The 11,206-nt window shown below is 38.0% G+C and overlaps 2 protein-coding genes and 1 non-coding gene across 3 annotated transcripts; 1 reads left to right on the top strand and 2 right to left on the bottom strand.

Moving 5' to 3' along the window:
* Positions 1 to 28: 28 nt before the first annotated feature.
* On the bottom strand, positions 29 to 109 carry TRNAL-AAG (transfer RNA leucine (anticodon AAG)). Its single transcript has one exon. It is a non-coding gene; the product is annotated as a tRNA-Leu (tRNA).
* A 6,820-nt stretch (positions 110 to 6,929) lies between these two features.
* Positions 6,930 to 7,564, top strand: LOC137736626 (uncharacterized). Its single transcript, XM_068475863.1, has one exon. It carries the CDS (start codon positions 7,025 to 7,027, stop codon positions 7,319 to 7,321), a length of 297 nt encoding a protein of 98 aa, XP_068331964.1. The 5' UTR covers positions 6,930 to 7,024; the 3' UTR covers positions 7,322 to 7,564.
* Positions 7,565 to 8,528: 964 nt separating this feature from the next.
* Positions 8,529 to 10,992, bottom strand: LOC137736624 (chlorophyll a-b binding protein, chloroplastic). The gene is made up of 5 exons (XM_068475862.1): positions 10,832 to 10,992; positions 10,520 to 10,708; positions 9,500 to 9,537; positions 8,880 to 9,394; positions 8,529 to 8,770 (listed from the first exon to the last, which is right to left on the bottom strand). The coding sequence occupies exons 1-5, from the start codon at positions 10,885 to 10,887 to the stop codon at positions 8,753 to 8,755; spliced, it is 816 nt and encodes a 271-aa protein (XP_068331963.1). The 5' UTR covers positions 10,888 to 10,992; the 3' UTR covers positions 8,529 to 8,752.
* Between the last annotated feature and the right edge of the window lie 214 nt (positions 10,993 to 11,206).

Here is an 11,206-nt window from a genome sequence, read left to right on the forward strand (position 1 = left end):
AAACATATAAAACTAAGAAAAAAGAGGATGTTGACAGTGGGATTTGAACCCACGCCCTTTCGGACCAGAACCTTAATCTGGCGCCTTAGACCAACTCGGCCATATCAACATGTTGAGAGAATGCGCTATTTGTATGTTAATAATGATAGAATATCTGCGCCTATCACAAAATAGAAAGATGTCCCACATCATGGAAACATTGATTGGAGCAAATGTTCACAAAGATTTACGCTGAGCTTTGATATTGCCAAGCTTGTTAGTTTAAACTTATAACTAAAAACTGTAATAAAGTGATTCATGTACGATGAAGGTTAGTAAAGGAGTATTGATTGGAGCAAATGTTCACAAAGATTTACACTGAGCTTTGACATTGCCAAGCTTGTTAGTTTAAACTTATAACTAAAAACTGTAACAAAGTGATTCATGTACGATGAAGGTTAGCAAAGGAGTTCTCATTTAGTCACCATAATCTTATACGTGTGAGGTTGCTTAAGCACGCCTTAAATTACTCGGGTTAGTATGACACTCTACGCACTATAACTAGATACCTATAACGTTTTACATAAGTAAATGTTGGGCTAGGAAATAGTTTAACATTCTTGTGCTATTGTCCAAGTTGTAAGCATGCCTGAAATTTCGCTGAAGTTTTCTTGATATCCCCACTTTTGGTAACATATCGCAACTGAGATTTTTTGTCGATATTTATGTTGATATAATCTTATCTCCATTCCTCAATAAGACCGTCAAAATCAATATTTAACAGCTTGGATGTGAGAACTTTTTTAGAAATAGTCAAAATCAATACCTTATATAATTAAACGTTGGGCTAGGAAATATTTTTAACATATTGTCTAAGTTGTGAGCATGCCTAAAATTTCGCAGAAATGTCCTCGATATCCCCACTTTTGGTAACGTATCTCAAATTGAGATTTTTTGGTGATGTTTATGTTGATGTGTTCTTATCTTCATGCCTCGATACGAGCGTCAAAATTAGTATTTAACGACTTAGTTGTGAAAACTTTTCTAAGAAATGGTCTAGTTTTAGGGATGAAAAACTAGAGACAAAAGGTCTGCCCAAGATAGCGCTTTGTGGTTGAAATTCTTCACAACTCGTACAACAAGGTAATTACTCATAGTCTCATATCTCAATTTGATTTTTTTACTTAAATGAATCTTTTCATATACTAATGAGTAGATTTACTAAACCCCAGGATCAAGATTTTTAAGCTGAAATTTCTTGTTTGAAATCTGTTCATAATTTAACTCAATCAAAATTTATGTTGATTTTTTTTTCTTTATCTAATCTACATATCCTCAATATTTTTTCTCACATCGGCATTTAATAGATTTGTGACAAATTTTCATTTCTGTTATTTTTATAAAAGGCCCCAATTTTAAAGAATTTTTTTCATATTTGGTTAAAAAAGAAGGGCACCAAAAATGTAGTGACAGAAGATGCAGTTGCACTTCGATTTGGTTCGGTTTAGACTTCCGACCTCAAACAAAACCTAATAACATCGTTGTTTAGAATGGTTACTATAAAACTAACAAAACCAAACTAATCCATTTGTGTAGGAATATGCATGGAGTGTAACAAAGATGCAACTTCTTCATCTAGTTAAAGAATTTTTGGTCAAGTTTGGGCGAGAGTAGCACTAGTATGGAATATGGATGGACTTCTGGAAAGTTCTCATGTTGTATCCCCCTCCTTTAAAACTTGGTTGATCAGAAAAAAAAAAAATTATTCCGGATCGACCAGAGAAGTGGTTTGGAGATATGGATGGACTTCTGGAAAGTTCTCATGTTGCATCCCCCTCCTTTAAAACTAGGTTGACCAGAACAAAAGAATTTATTCCGGATCAACCAGAGAAGTGGTTTGGAGATAATTAGGTGTGGGCGGCATTTGATGGCGATGATGGGATGTCTAGGTATTATGTTCATAAGGTGATTTCTTTGGGTTCTTTCACATTCCGGATCCTTCGGCTGAACCCCAAAACAAATAGTGAACTGGACCCCTTGACACGGGGTTCCTCTGGCCTCTCAAAGCTATCTGCGGATTTTCCAGTAGGAAAATATGAAGTGAGAATATCACTCAATAATACAATGTCATCGTATTTAAGTTTTTTTACGCATGACATTGTATTATTGAACTGGAATATCTCACTGATAGTGTACAAGGTTTATGTAGGTTACTCTCATCGAGGGAAGAGAGAAGTCTGGGCACTGTTCAGGATTTGGTCTCTCGACTGGAATGAACTGACAACCGAAGAAATTGTACACAAATATGATATGGTCGACGCCATTGAAGACTTCGGTGAGGACCAAGGTGTACTTGTAACTCCCTTGGTGAAAGTGGCTAGCTTTTCGACAATATTTGATCGCATTTGGATCCAAATAGACAGGAGTTACTTCGGAAGAAGAGTTGTCGCCTTGTCGGGAGTTGGATCCTGCAGCTACTCAGTTGGAACTGCTTCAGGCAATAAGTGATGTCGAAGACGAAGGGACGATGGAGACTGATGAAAAGTGGTAGCCAATAGAATGTATGAAGTTTGCTTTTTCTCATCCCTATTAGTGGATGATACAAATATGTAAAAGGTGTTTCTTTTCTACATCGTTTACTCTTCTAACCATACAACAAATTAAAATTGACAACCACAAGAGCAAATTAAACGTGACTTCTTTTATTTTTGGAAATTCCTAGATGAGCTTTTTTATGGTGGTGAACTACGTCGATAAGTGTAAGAATATGTCTGTTTATTTATCACTTGAAAAGTAGGATCGAGTTTGAAAAAGGAATATTAGAGTATCCAAGTTTTGAGAATGTCACAACCACAATTTTGTTACCATAGAGACTGGTCACCGAGACCACCCGCAGTTTGAGAAATACATGTGTAGGTCTTGTGAAGAGCTTTTGAATGTTTAGTATGGTTCTTTTTTGTGCTGATCAGGTTTTTAATGAAATGCTTTTCACAGGTTGCGTTGACAACACTTAACAAATTCTCTTAATAGCAGTTATCAAATTGCTTCGGCATATGTGAATTTCTTTAGGCATGAGTGCAACTTGGTTCCACTGACGACAATAAGCCACCAAGTGTTCGACAAAATGCCTTTGACGATGCCCAAGTGTTTTTTATTTTTTGTTTTTGTTTTTTTTGAACAAACGATATTATCACAGTAAGCCTCCAAGTGTTCGACAAAATGCCTTTGACGATGCCCAAGTGTTATTTATTTTTTATTTTTTATTTTTTATTTTTTTTTAACAAACGGTATTATCATAGTAATGGAGAGGGGTAGGTTTAGCCTCACAATATGTTAGCAATAATGTAATTCAAATTTGCATTTGACGAGAATCGAACTTAACACCTCTCACTTACAAGTGAAGAGGAATACCATTACACCGTAATACTAAAGAGCAACTATTTATCTAAAAAATTTAAACTTTAACATGGAAATCTCTCAAAATTCAAATCCTAAATCTGTCACTACCTCTTATAACAAAAGAAATCGTCTCTTTTTTTATTAAATGTTTGTCGTATTTATGCTTGGACTAGGAAAATATGACAATACTAACCACACTCACATAGATTATCCACTATTCAGATAATTTTTATCACCACCCATAAAAATTTCAAAACCAATTTCCCATAACACCCCCTAAATTTCCAACATGTGATGTACAAGAAAAAGATAAGAAAATCAAGATCAATTGGTACATGCCTCCAAGGCTCCGAGTAGAAGTAGCGTACAAGGAAGCAAACACGTCCGCATTATTCCAAATCCTCCGACCTCCTTAAAAATTCCACCCAACCCAACCGCGTCATCTTGTTGGATAAATTATACAAAACCATTTTAATTATGGGTTGAATCATAATTTTATACCTCGTGTTTTAAAAGTTACAATGTTATACCTCAACTTACGAATTTATTGTAATGTCAGATTTTCGTCAAATTTTCTATTAAATATTGATGTGACTTGAGGCGGAGCTCACTTCCTAGCCCAACTAAATTAAAAAAATAAAAAAATAAAATCATTTTAATATTTTTATAAGAAATTGTGGACCCACCCTACCAACCCATCACCTTCACCCTTCCCATCTCCCCTAACCTTCCCTCCTTCCCCTTCTGTCTACCCCGGCCCGTTTCCAGGCAAGCTTCCCAGATGACTTTACAGCGAACTTTGGTGACGAGCGCCGTCATCACCACCACCGTTCCATTGCTCTTGGTGACACGAACATGACCCACTCAGCTTTCACGTTGTTTGGCTGCCACTCATGGCGGATCGAACCGTGGAATTCCCGTGATTTTGACTCCGAGATTCTAGGAAAGCATTCGAACATCCATCCTTACCCTCCTTCCCCCTTCATGTAATCATGGATACCTAAAACTATTCATGTAATCAGGAATTCCATTGAAAATTGGATGGTCCATAACAATCGTAGGAAAGCACAATGTTTGGTACAATTCTAAAGTCTAAAACCCCTCTAAAACTTAGAGATTCAACACACAAAATGATAAAATTTAAAGATTTAATCTCACATACAAATTTAGAAGTAGCCCATCAAGGTACTAACAAGAACAAATCAAAAGCAAATTTGAGAAACATAAAAAACCAATCCGGGAAATTGAAAAACCTTAAAACCCATCAGAGTTTTTGCAGGTTTGTTGCATAGAAAGCAAAATGTTTTAAGTGAAAGGCTCTAAGAACAAGCAAAGATCAAATGGTAGAACAAAGGTTCTTCTCAGATGGCTGGACGACGGTGGCTTGCAGCCTTGTTGTTGTTGTTGACTGTCGTGCTCTCCAATGGCAGAACAAAGGTTCTGCCTCATTTCATCGATGTTGCTTTGTATAACCAAAACAATCCCAGGACCAAAATGACATAGTTTGGCCTATGTATTTTGAAAAAAAAAAAAAAAAAAAAAAACGTTGTAGTTTAGCGTAGTAGTGCAATGCACTGCAAACCTAGAACCAAACCCAGATTCTAGCGGTTTCAGAAGATTGAAATCTTCACTTTCAGTGGCGATTTCTGGAAAGATGAGGGGCGGCATCCCCTCCTTGCTTCTCTGTAGCTTCGCCCTTGGCAGGGAAAGCGTTCAAACATCCATCTTCACCCTTCATCCCCTTTCCATTCGTCCCCCATCCCTTCACTAAAAAAGCATTTGAACAAATTTAAAGCCAAAAGAACCTGGAATTCGAATCGGAATAGAGAAAAGAACTGAGTTTCAGTCACCACCTCCACAAGCATCGTCGACGAGAAAACCATCATCGCCAACCGACTCTACCGGATCTGGAAACATACTACGACAGCGTCACGAAGAGAAGTAATTTTGAATCTAAGATGAACACTAATCCAATTGAGTTGTAAATTTAAATTTATATTCTTTGATTTGTTATTTGAAGATTTTCTGGATTTTAATGGTTTTCATGTGGTGGGTCAAGTAGAGTTAGGTTGTAAAATGTTAGTTTGTTTTGTTTTCCTGAATTTTTTTGGGTGGTGGTTTGGGAAAGATTATAACTGTTAATCTGGGTTTTTTGCAGGTCATGTTCATGTTGGTTTGGGTGGTGAAGGGAAGGGATGACCGGAAGGGGAAGAGGATGTGGTTCCTAGATTGTTTTACAAAAGTATATCTCTATATAAATGATTTTGTTTTTAATTTTAATATTTAATTAATTTTTTTAATCTAGTTGGGCTAGGCAGTGAGGCCCATCTCAAGTCATGTTAGCATTTAAAAGAAAAATTGACAAAAAACTGATGGAGGTTTGACATTGCAACAAATTCGTAAGTGGAGGTATGACATTGTAACTGTTAAAACATGAGGTATGAGATTGTGGTTCAACCCATGGTTGAGGTAGTTTTGTGAAGAGCTTTTGAATGTTTAGTATGGTTTATTTTGTGCCAATCAAGTGTTTAATGAAATGCTTCTCACAGGTTGCATCGACAACACTTGACAAATTCTCTTAATATCACTCATCAAATTGTTTCGGCATATATCAATATCTTTTGGCATGTGTGCAACTTAGTTCCACTGACGACAACAAGCTCCCAAGTGTTCGACAAAATGCCTTTGATGATGCCCAAGTGTTTTTTTTTTTAATAAACGATACTATCACAGTAAGGGAGAGGGGGTAGGCTTAGCCTCATAATGGGCTAGCAATAATGTAGTTCAAATTTGCCTTTGATGAGAATCGAACCTAACACCTCTCACTTACAAGTGAAGTGGATATCACTAGACCGTGATACTAACGGGTAAGTGTTTATCTAACAAAGTTAGATTTTAACACAAAAATCCCTCAAAATTCAAATCTTAGATCTATCACTACCTCTTGTAACAAAAGATATCGTCTTTTTTTATTAAACGTTTGTCATATTTATGCTTGGAGTAGGAAAATATGACAATACTAACCACACTCACATAGATTACCCACTATTCAGATAATTTTTGTCACCACCCATAAAAATTTAAAAACCAATTTCATCACACCTCCTAAATTTCCAACATGTGATGTACAAGAAAATCAAGATCAAGTGGTACATGCCCCCAAGGCTCCAAGTAGAAGTAGCGTACAAGGAAGCAAACACGTCCGCAATATTCCAAATCCCCCGACCTCCTTAAAAATCCTCTCCGGATCTTTTTGGTAAGGATTCTGAAAATATGTGAATCGTGTTCGTTCATCGTAAATTTTGTGGTCAGTTTTTACCAAATACTGTTTTTATTTAAATTTAAATAAAAATATTTACAATAATTTATAACCGCATAATATATGATGAACATGCATAATTAATATATCATCGGAATCCTTACGTATAGAATCCGTCGAGGATGCGGATTCTTAAAAATCCCACCCAACCCAACCGCGTCAACGTGTTCATTCCCCTCACCACTTTAAATTCTTCAATTTTTTGCATAAAAGTAAAATCCCCATAAGTTAATAAAAATCTTTGTTCCTCTCTCTCTACACCTTTCGCTTCTTTTCCTCCCTCTCTCTGCTCTCTCCCTCCTCGTTATCCGACGCATCACCAAACAAATGGGAGATCCGATCGTGCTGACTCAGCTCGCCACCGGTCTCGGCGTCTTGGCGGGCGCGGTCTTCGTCAAATCGGTCATGGACCAGAAGCCCATGGCCGGCCCCTTCCCGCGGTGTCCCAGGTGCAACGGAACGGGTCGGGTCACTTGCTTCTGCTCGCGCTGGTCCGATGGCGATGTCGGGTGCCGGAGCTGTGCCGGCTCGGGTCGTACGTTTTGTAGCAGCTGTGGTGGGTCGGGTACTAGTCGGCCACTTCCGGTTCAGATCTCCGTACAGCGCCCCAACCCTCCGTCTTAGCCGGTTCGGTTTTGCTTCTTATCAGAAAGTTATAGAAATTCTCTCTTTCCTCTCAATTTTTTTTCCCAAAGAAGAGATTTGTGAAAATTACAAAAAATTAAATCCTGTATAATAGTAGTTGATGATACTTTGAGAGAAGAAGAGGAGGTGAGAGTTCGTCATTAGGCTGTAATGAGGTGACTTTCCTTCAAATTAATATATTTTTATGACTAAATTTGTCTGCTTATTGACAAATTTGTAGCCTTTTTAAGTGTAATTTGTTTGTAAATTGTATTGGGTTCCTCAGAATTTCATAATTTAGTTTACTCAAGTTTAATTAGAATTTTAGTATTTGCTGCTTAATTTGTTGCTTGAATTTTCTTGTGGCCACAAGTTTGTGATGAAGTTTCAGGATTTTATGTCCAAACAGTTTATCTTCGAGAAATGATTTCCGTAGACATTTTTTCTCCTCCTACATTCTCGTTTTATCACCAAACCAACCATCTATTTGAATTGTGTTTGCATACCAAACTAACATGAATTTGGGTTCCATTAGCCTTAGCTTCATAAAAGTTGAATGCTTCAAAACAAATAGTTGTGTTTCTGTTTTCAACTTGGGGGGATTGATTGACAAGTTAGACTTTGAATATAGTATGCATATACATGTATGGAGCTCACCTTCCTGATTAAAATATTTTGGCGGCTATTACTTGTGGATGTTAGGTGGCAACTTGGGAAAGGGATCTTCTCCTGATCTCTTTCTTCTAATCCATCAAATCAGGGAATTCGTGCTATTGAAATTTGATCTAATTGTTCAAGTTCTTATAACTTTTAAAGTGAGTTCCTATTTGTAGTCGTTAGATCAAATTTCAACAACACAGATCTTTTAATTTTGTGGATTAGGAGGAAGGAATTCAGAAATGATTCCTTTCCGCAACTTGGTATCAAAGTGGATGATTTTTTAACTTTTTTTGGTCAACAGTGGATGATTAAATATGCACAAATAAAATTGGTAGAACTTTCCGATGAAATTAAATATGCACAAATAAAACTGATTACAAAAAACAAATATTGAATTGTGATCATGTACCGCTTTTCTCTATTATTTTATTTGCAACATAAATTTTGATTAAAAATTTGTGATCGATTTTACTGTGTATAAATCCCAAGCTAGTTTGATAAGAACATCAGTTTAACGTAGTTGCATGCCATGCATATACAGTTGGAATAAGTTCGTAGGTCACCAGTTGATTTCATACATATTGTAACGAAGGTTCCAAAGAGATTTTTGTACACAAGCACATCAAATTACAAGTTTTTAGTCCTACAAATTTCCCTTGGAACAACACAATACTTCTCAGTCTCTCTTTTCCCCGATTGATAACAAGTTAACAACTTTGCTGCTTCTCCTCCCGGCACTTGAAAACCCCAATTAGAAATCTCCTTCGTTCCTCACTTGGGGGAGAAAGACTGCCAAAAACCAACCAAAACAATTAGATATGTTAACCCTAATTAAGAAAACACTAAGCATGCAATCAAATTAGTTAAAATCAATTTAAAGTGCGCTAATTGCACTCACAGCGAAAATGGTGGCATGGCCGGGATCAGCGAGGTGAGCGAAGAGGTTGTCAATGGGGCCAGTCCCAGTGTAAATGTGTTGAAACCAAGCCCCCATCACAGCCAACATAGCTAGCCTTCCATTCTTAATCTCCTTTGTCCTCAACTCCTTGATCTTCTCAGGCGAGCCGCTTCCCCATCCAAGTGGATCGAACCAGAGCCCTCCCGGGTACCCTACATCTGTCCCGGTGAGCTTGTTGTTGGGGAAGATTGGGTCCGTGTTAACTGAACCCGGCTTGAGGATGTCGGCCCATCTCCTCCCCTCGGCCCACCCGATCAAAACAAGCTCAACGACGAAGAGAGTGGTGGTGTCTGTGAAGTACTCTTGCTCTCCGGCTGTGTACCATGAGGGGGTGTTTAGAATGCCGATTTTGGTCAAGAATTCGGGGATGAAGATTCCGGCTGCGCCGAGCATTGCCCATCTGCAGTGTACAAGCTCTGCTTGCTGGTTCCATTTCAGGCTGTCTGGGTCAGATGCTGTAATCACATTTTAACAAACATTATTAGTTACAAATTTCATCAGCATTAAGAGATCATGTGAGAATCATGGTTAGGGATTAATAGCATTGGTGTTCGACTTACAAAGACCAAGAGGATCGAAGCCGAAGTCTCCTGGGAGGCTGCATTATTATAACACTTAATCAGTAAGGTAGATAGACAACGTAAAATACCATATAGAGAGTTGTTTCGTGACGGTTTAGGTTCACATGCTACTATGCTAGCAACGTAAACATCTTATATTGTAATCTAGTCTGGTAAGACAACATTTTTCTATGGGGTGTGACAGGGACGGAGTCAAAAAAAATTTCTAGTGGGGGCAACAAAAAACAACTAAGAAAACCCTATTATAGTATGGTTATATGCAATATGATATTAAGGATGGTTTCAAATGATGATGTATCACAATTCCAATGTTACAAAAATTTCAATATAGTAGTGGAAAGTGGCAAAGTGATGAGAAAATATATAAGTACATGATAGGCGGGAGAGTGTTTTTTCGGTTTGAATGATAGAACAAGAGCACTATTGCTCATATAATATTTGATATAGAGTATAAGTAAAATGAATGTATGTTGGATATTAGATACATATATTTTCTTCAAAGATAACCCGTGTATATTATATAATTGTAGTCTGCAACTAAACAAACGAATTATTTGAGTGGGGGCATCTGCCCCTAGTGAGCCTTCATTGGCTCCATTCATGGGGTGTGATATCCACACACCCTTTTTTACTTCTTTCACACCTTTTTAATTTTCGGCTGTCGGATCAGATGAATTGAAGAAGATCAACGGACATAAATTAACAAGAGTGTGTGAAAAGTAAAAAGAGGTGTGTGGATAGCACACCCCTTTTTCTATAAGCAAACATTTTATTAATAACTTAAGATTCAACGATGCGGCTATGAACCAAAGATATTCAGACAAATGTCGACTTAATTAAGGGTTTAGGTTCAATTATGTGAATATGAACCACATTGTTGGACATTTATCAACTTAATTAATGGTTTAGACTCGCATGTTGATGCTGGTAACCAAAATATTTCATGTTGCTAGATAGCCTGATAAGAGAACATTCATAAACGGGATATTTTGGAGCTACCTTCCATCGAGCCATGGGGGAGGGGTGCTTCCTGGAAACCACAGAGGCCTATCAGGGTCAGCAGCAGCCGCACGTACTGTAAAAGATGACGATGATCCTGTGGCGGCTGTGAAGCTTCTCACTCTCAGCTTCCTCCCACCAAAGAAAGAAGCCTTAGTTGCCGCCAAAGAAGACCCGCCCTTCTGGGAGCTGCAGCATAATTCACATCTTGCTTGTATTAATTAACAATGCGAAGGAACAAAAAACTCCAAAAACCCAATAAACCATGCAAGAGTACGTAAGTAAGCACACATTTAATCAATAAATAAATACCGCGACGATACAGCGACGGCTGCAATGGCGGAAGAGGAAGCCCAGGCGGAGGCCATTTTTCGAGGCTTCGACCAAACTCTGTTGCTTATTTGATCTGTGAAATTGTATGGGGTTTGGAGTGTTTGGGGAGAGAGACGCAGATGAGTTAATGTACAGAATTGAAGGGGCTTATCTTGTAGGATAGGAGAGTGGTGTCCGATTGGCTTTTGGGGTGCCATGTGGCATGCAGAATCTGAGAGTGGGCCCTTCATTCCTTCCACGTCCAGTTGTTGAGCTTTCCTGGAAAAATCACAAGCTGGTGGCTTAGATTGCAAGTCAGAGCCACCGATATATCTGAGAACTGATCGCAACCAATGACGGCATCGTATAAGGAGG

This window comes from Pyrus communis, chromosome 6 (assembly GCF_963583255.1).
Source record: "Pyrus communis chromosome 6, drPyrComm1.1, whole genome shotgun sequence".
Lineage (NCBI taxonomy): Eukaryota > Viridiplantae > Streptophyta > Magnoliopsida > Rosales > Rosaceae > Pyrus > Pyrus communis.

Excerpts from the sequence above, each read along its gene's own strand:
- LOC137736626 (XM_068475863.1), top strand. The coding sequence starts at position 7,025 with ATGGGAGATCCGATCGTGCTGACTCAGCTCGCCACCGGTCTCGGCGTC.
- LOC137736624 (XM_068475862.1), bottom strand. The coding sequence starts at position 10,887 with ATGGCCTCCGCCTGGGCTTCCTCTTCCGCCATTGCAGCCGTCGCTGTA. Across the intron at positions 10,709-10,831 it reads GCCGTCGCTGTATCGTCGCG|CTCCCAGAAGGGCGGGTCTT; the intron begins GTATTTATTTAT and ends ATTATGCTGCAG. Across the intron at positions 9,538-10,519 it reads CCCCCATGGCTCGATGGAAG|CCTCCCAGGAGACTTCGGCT; the intron begins GTAGCTCCAAAA and ends ATAATAATGCAG.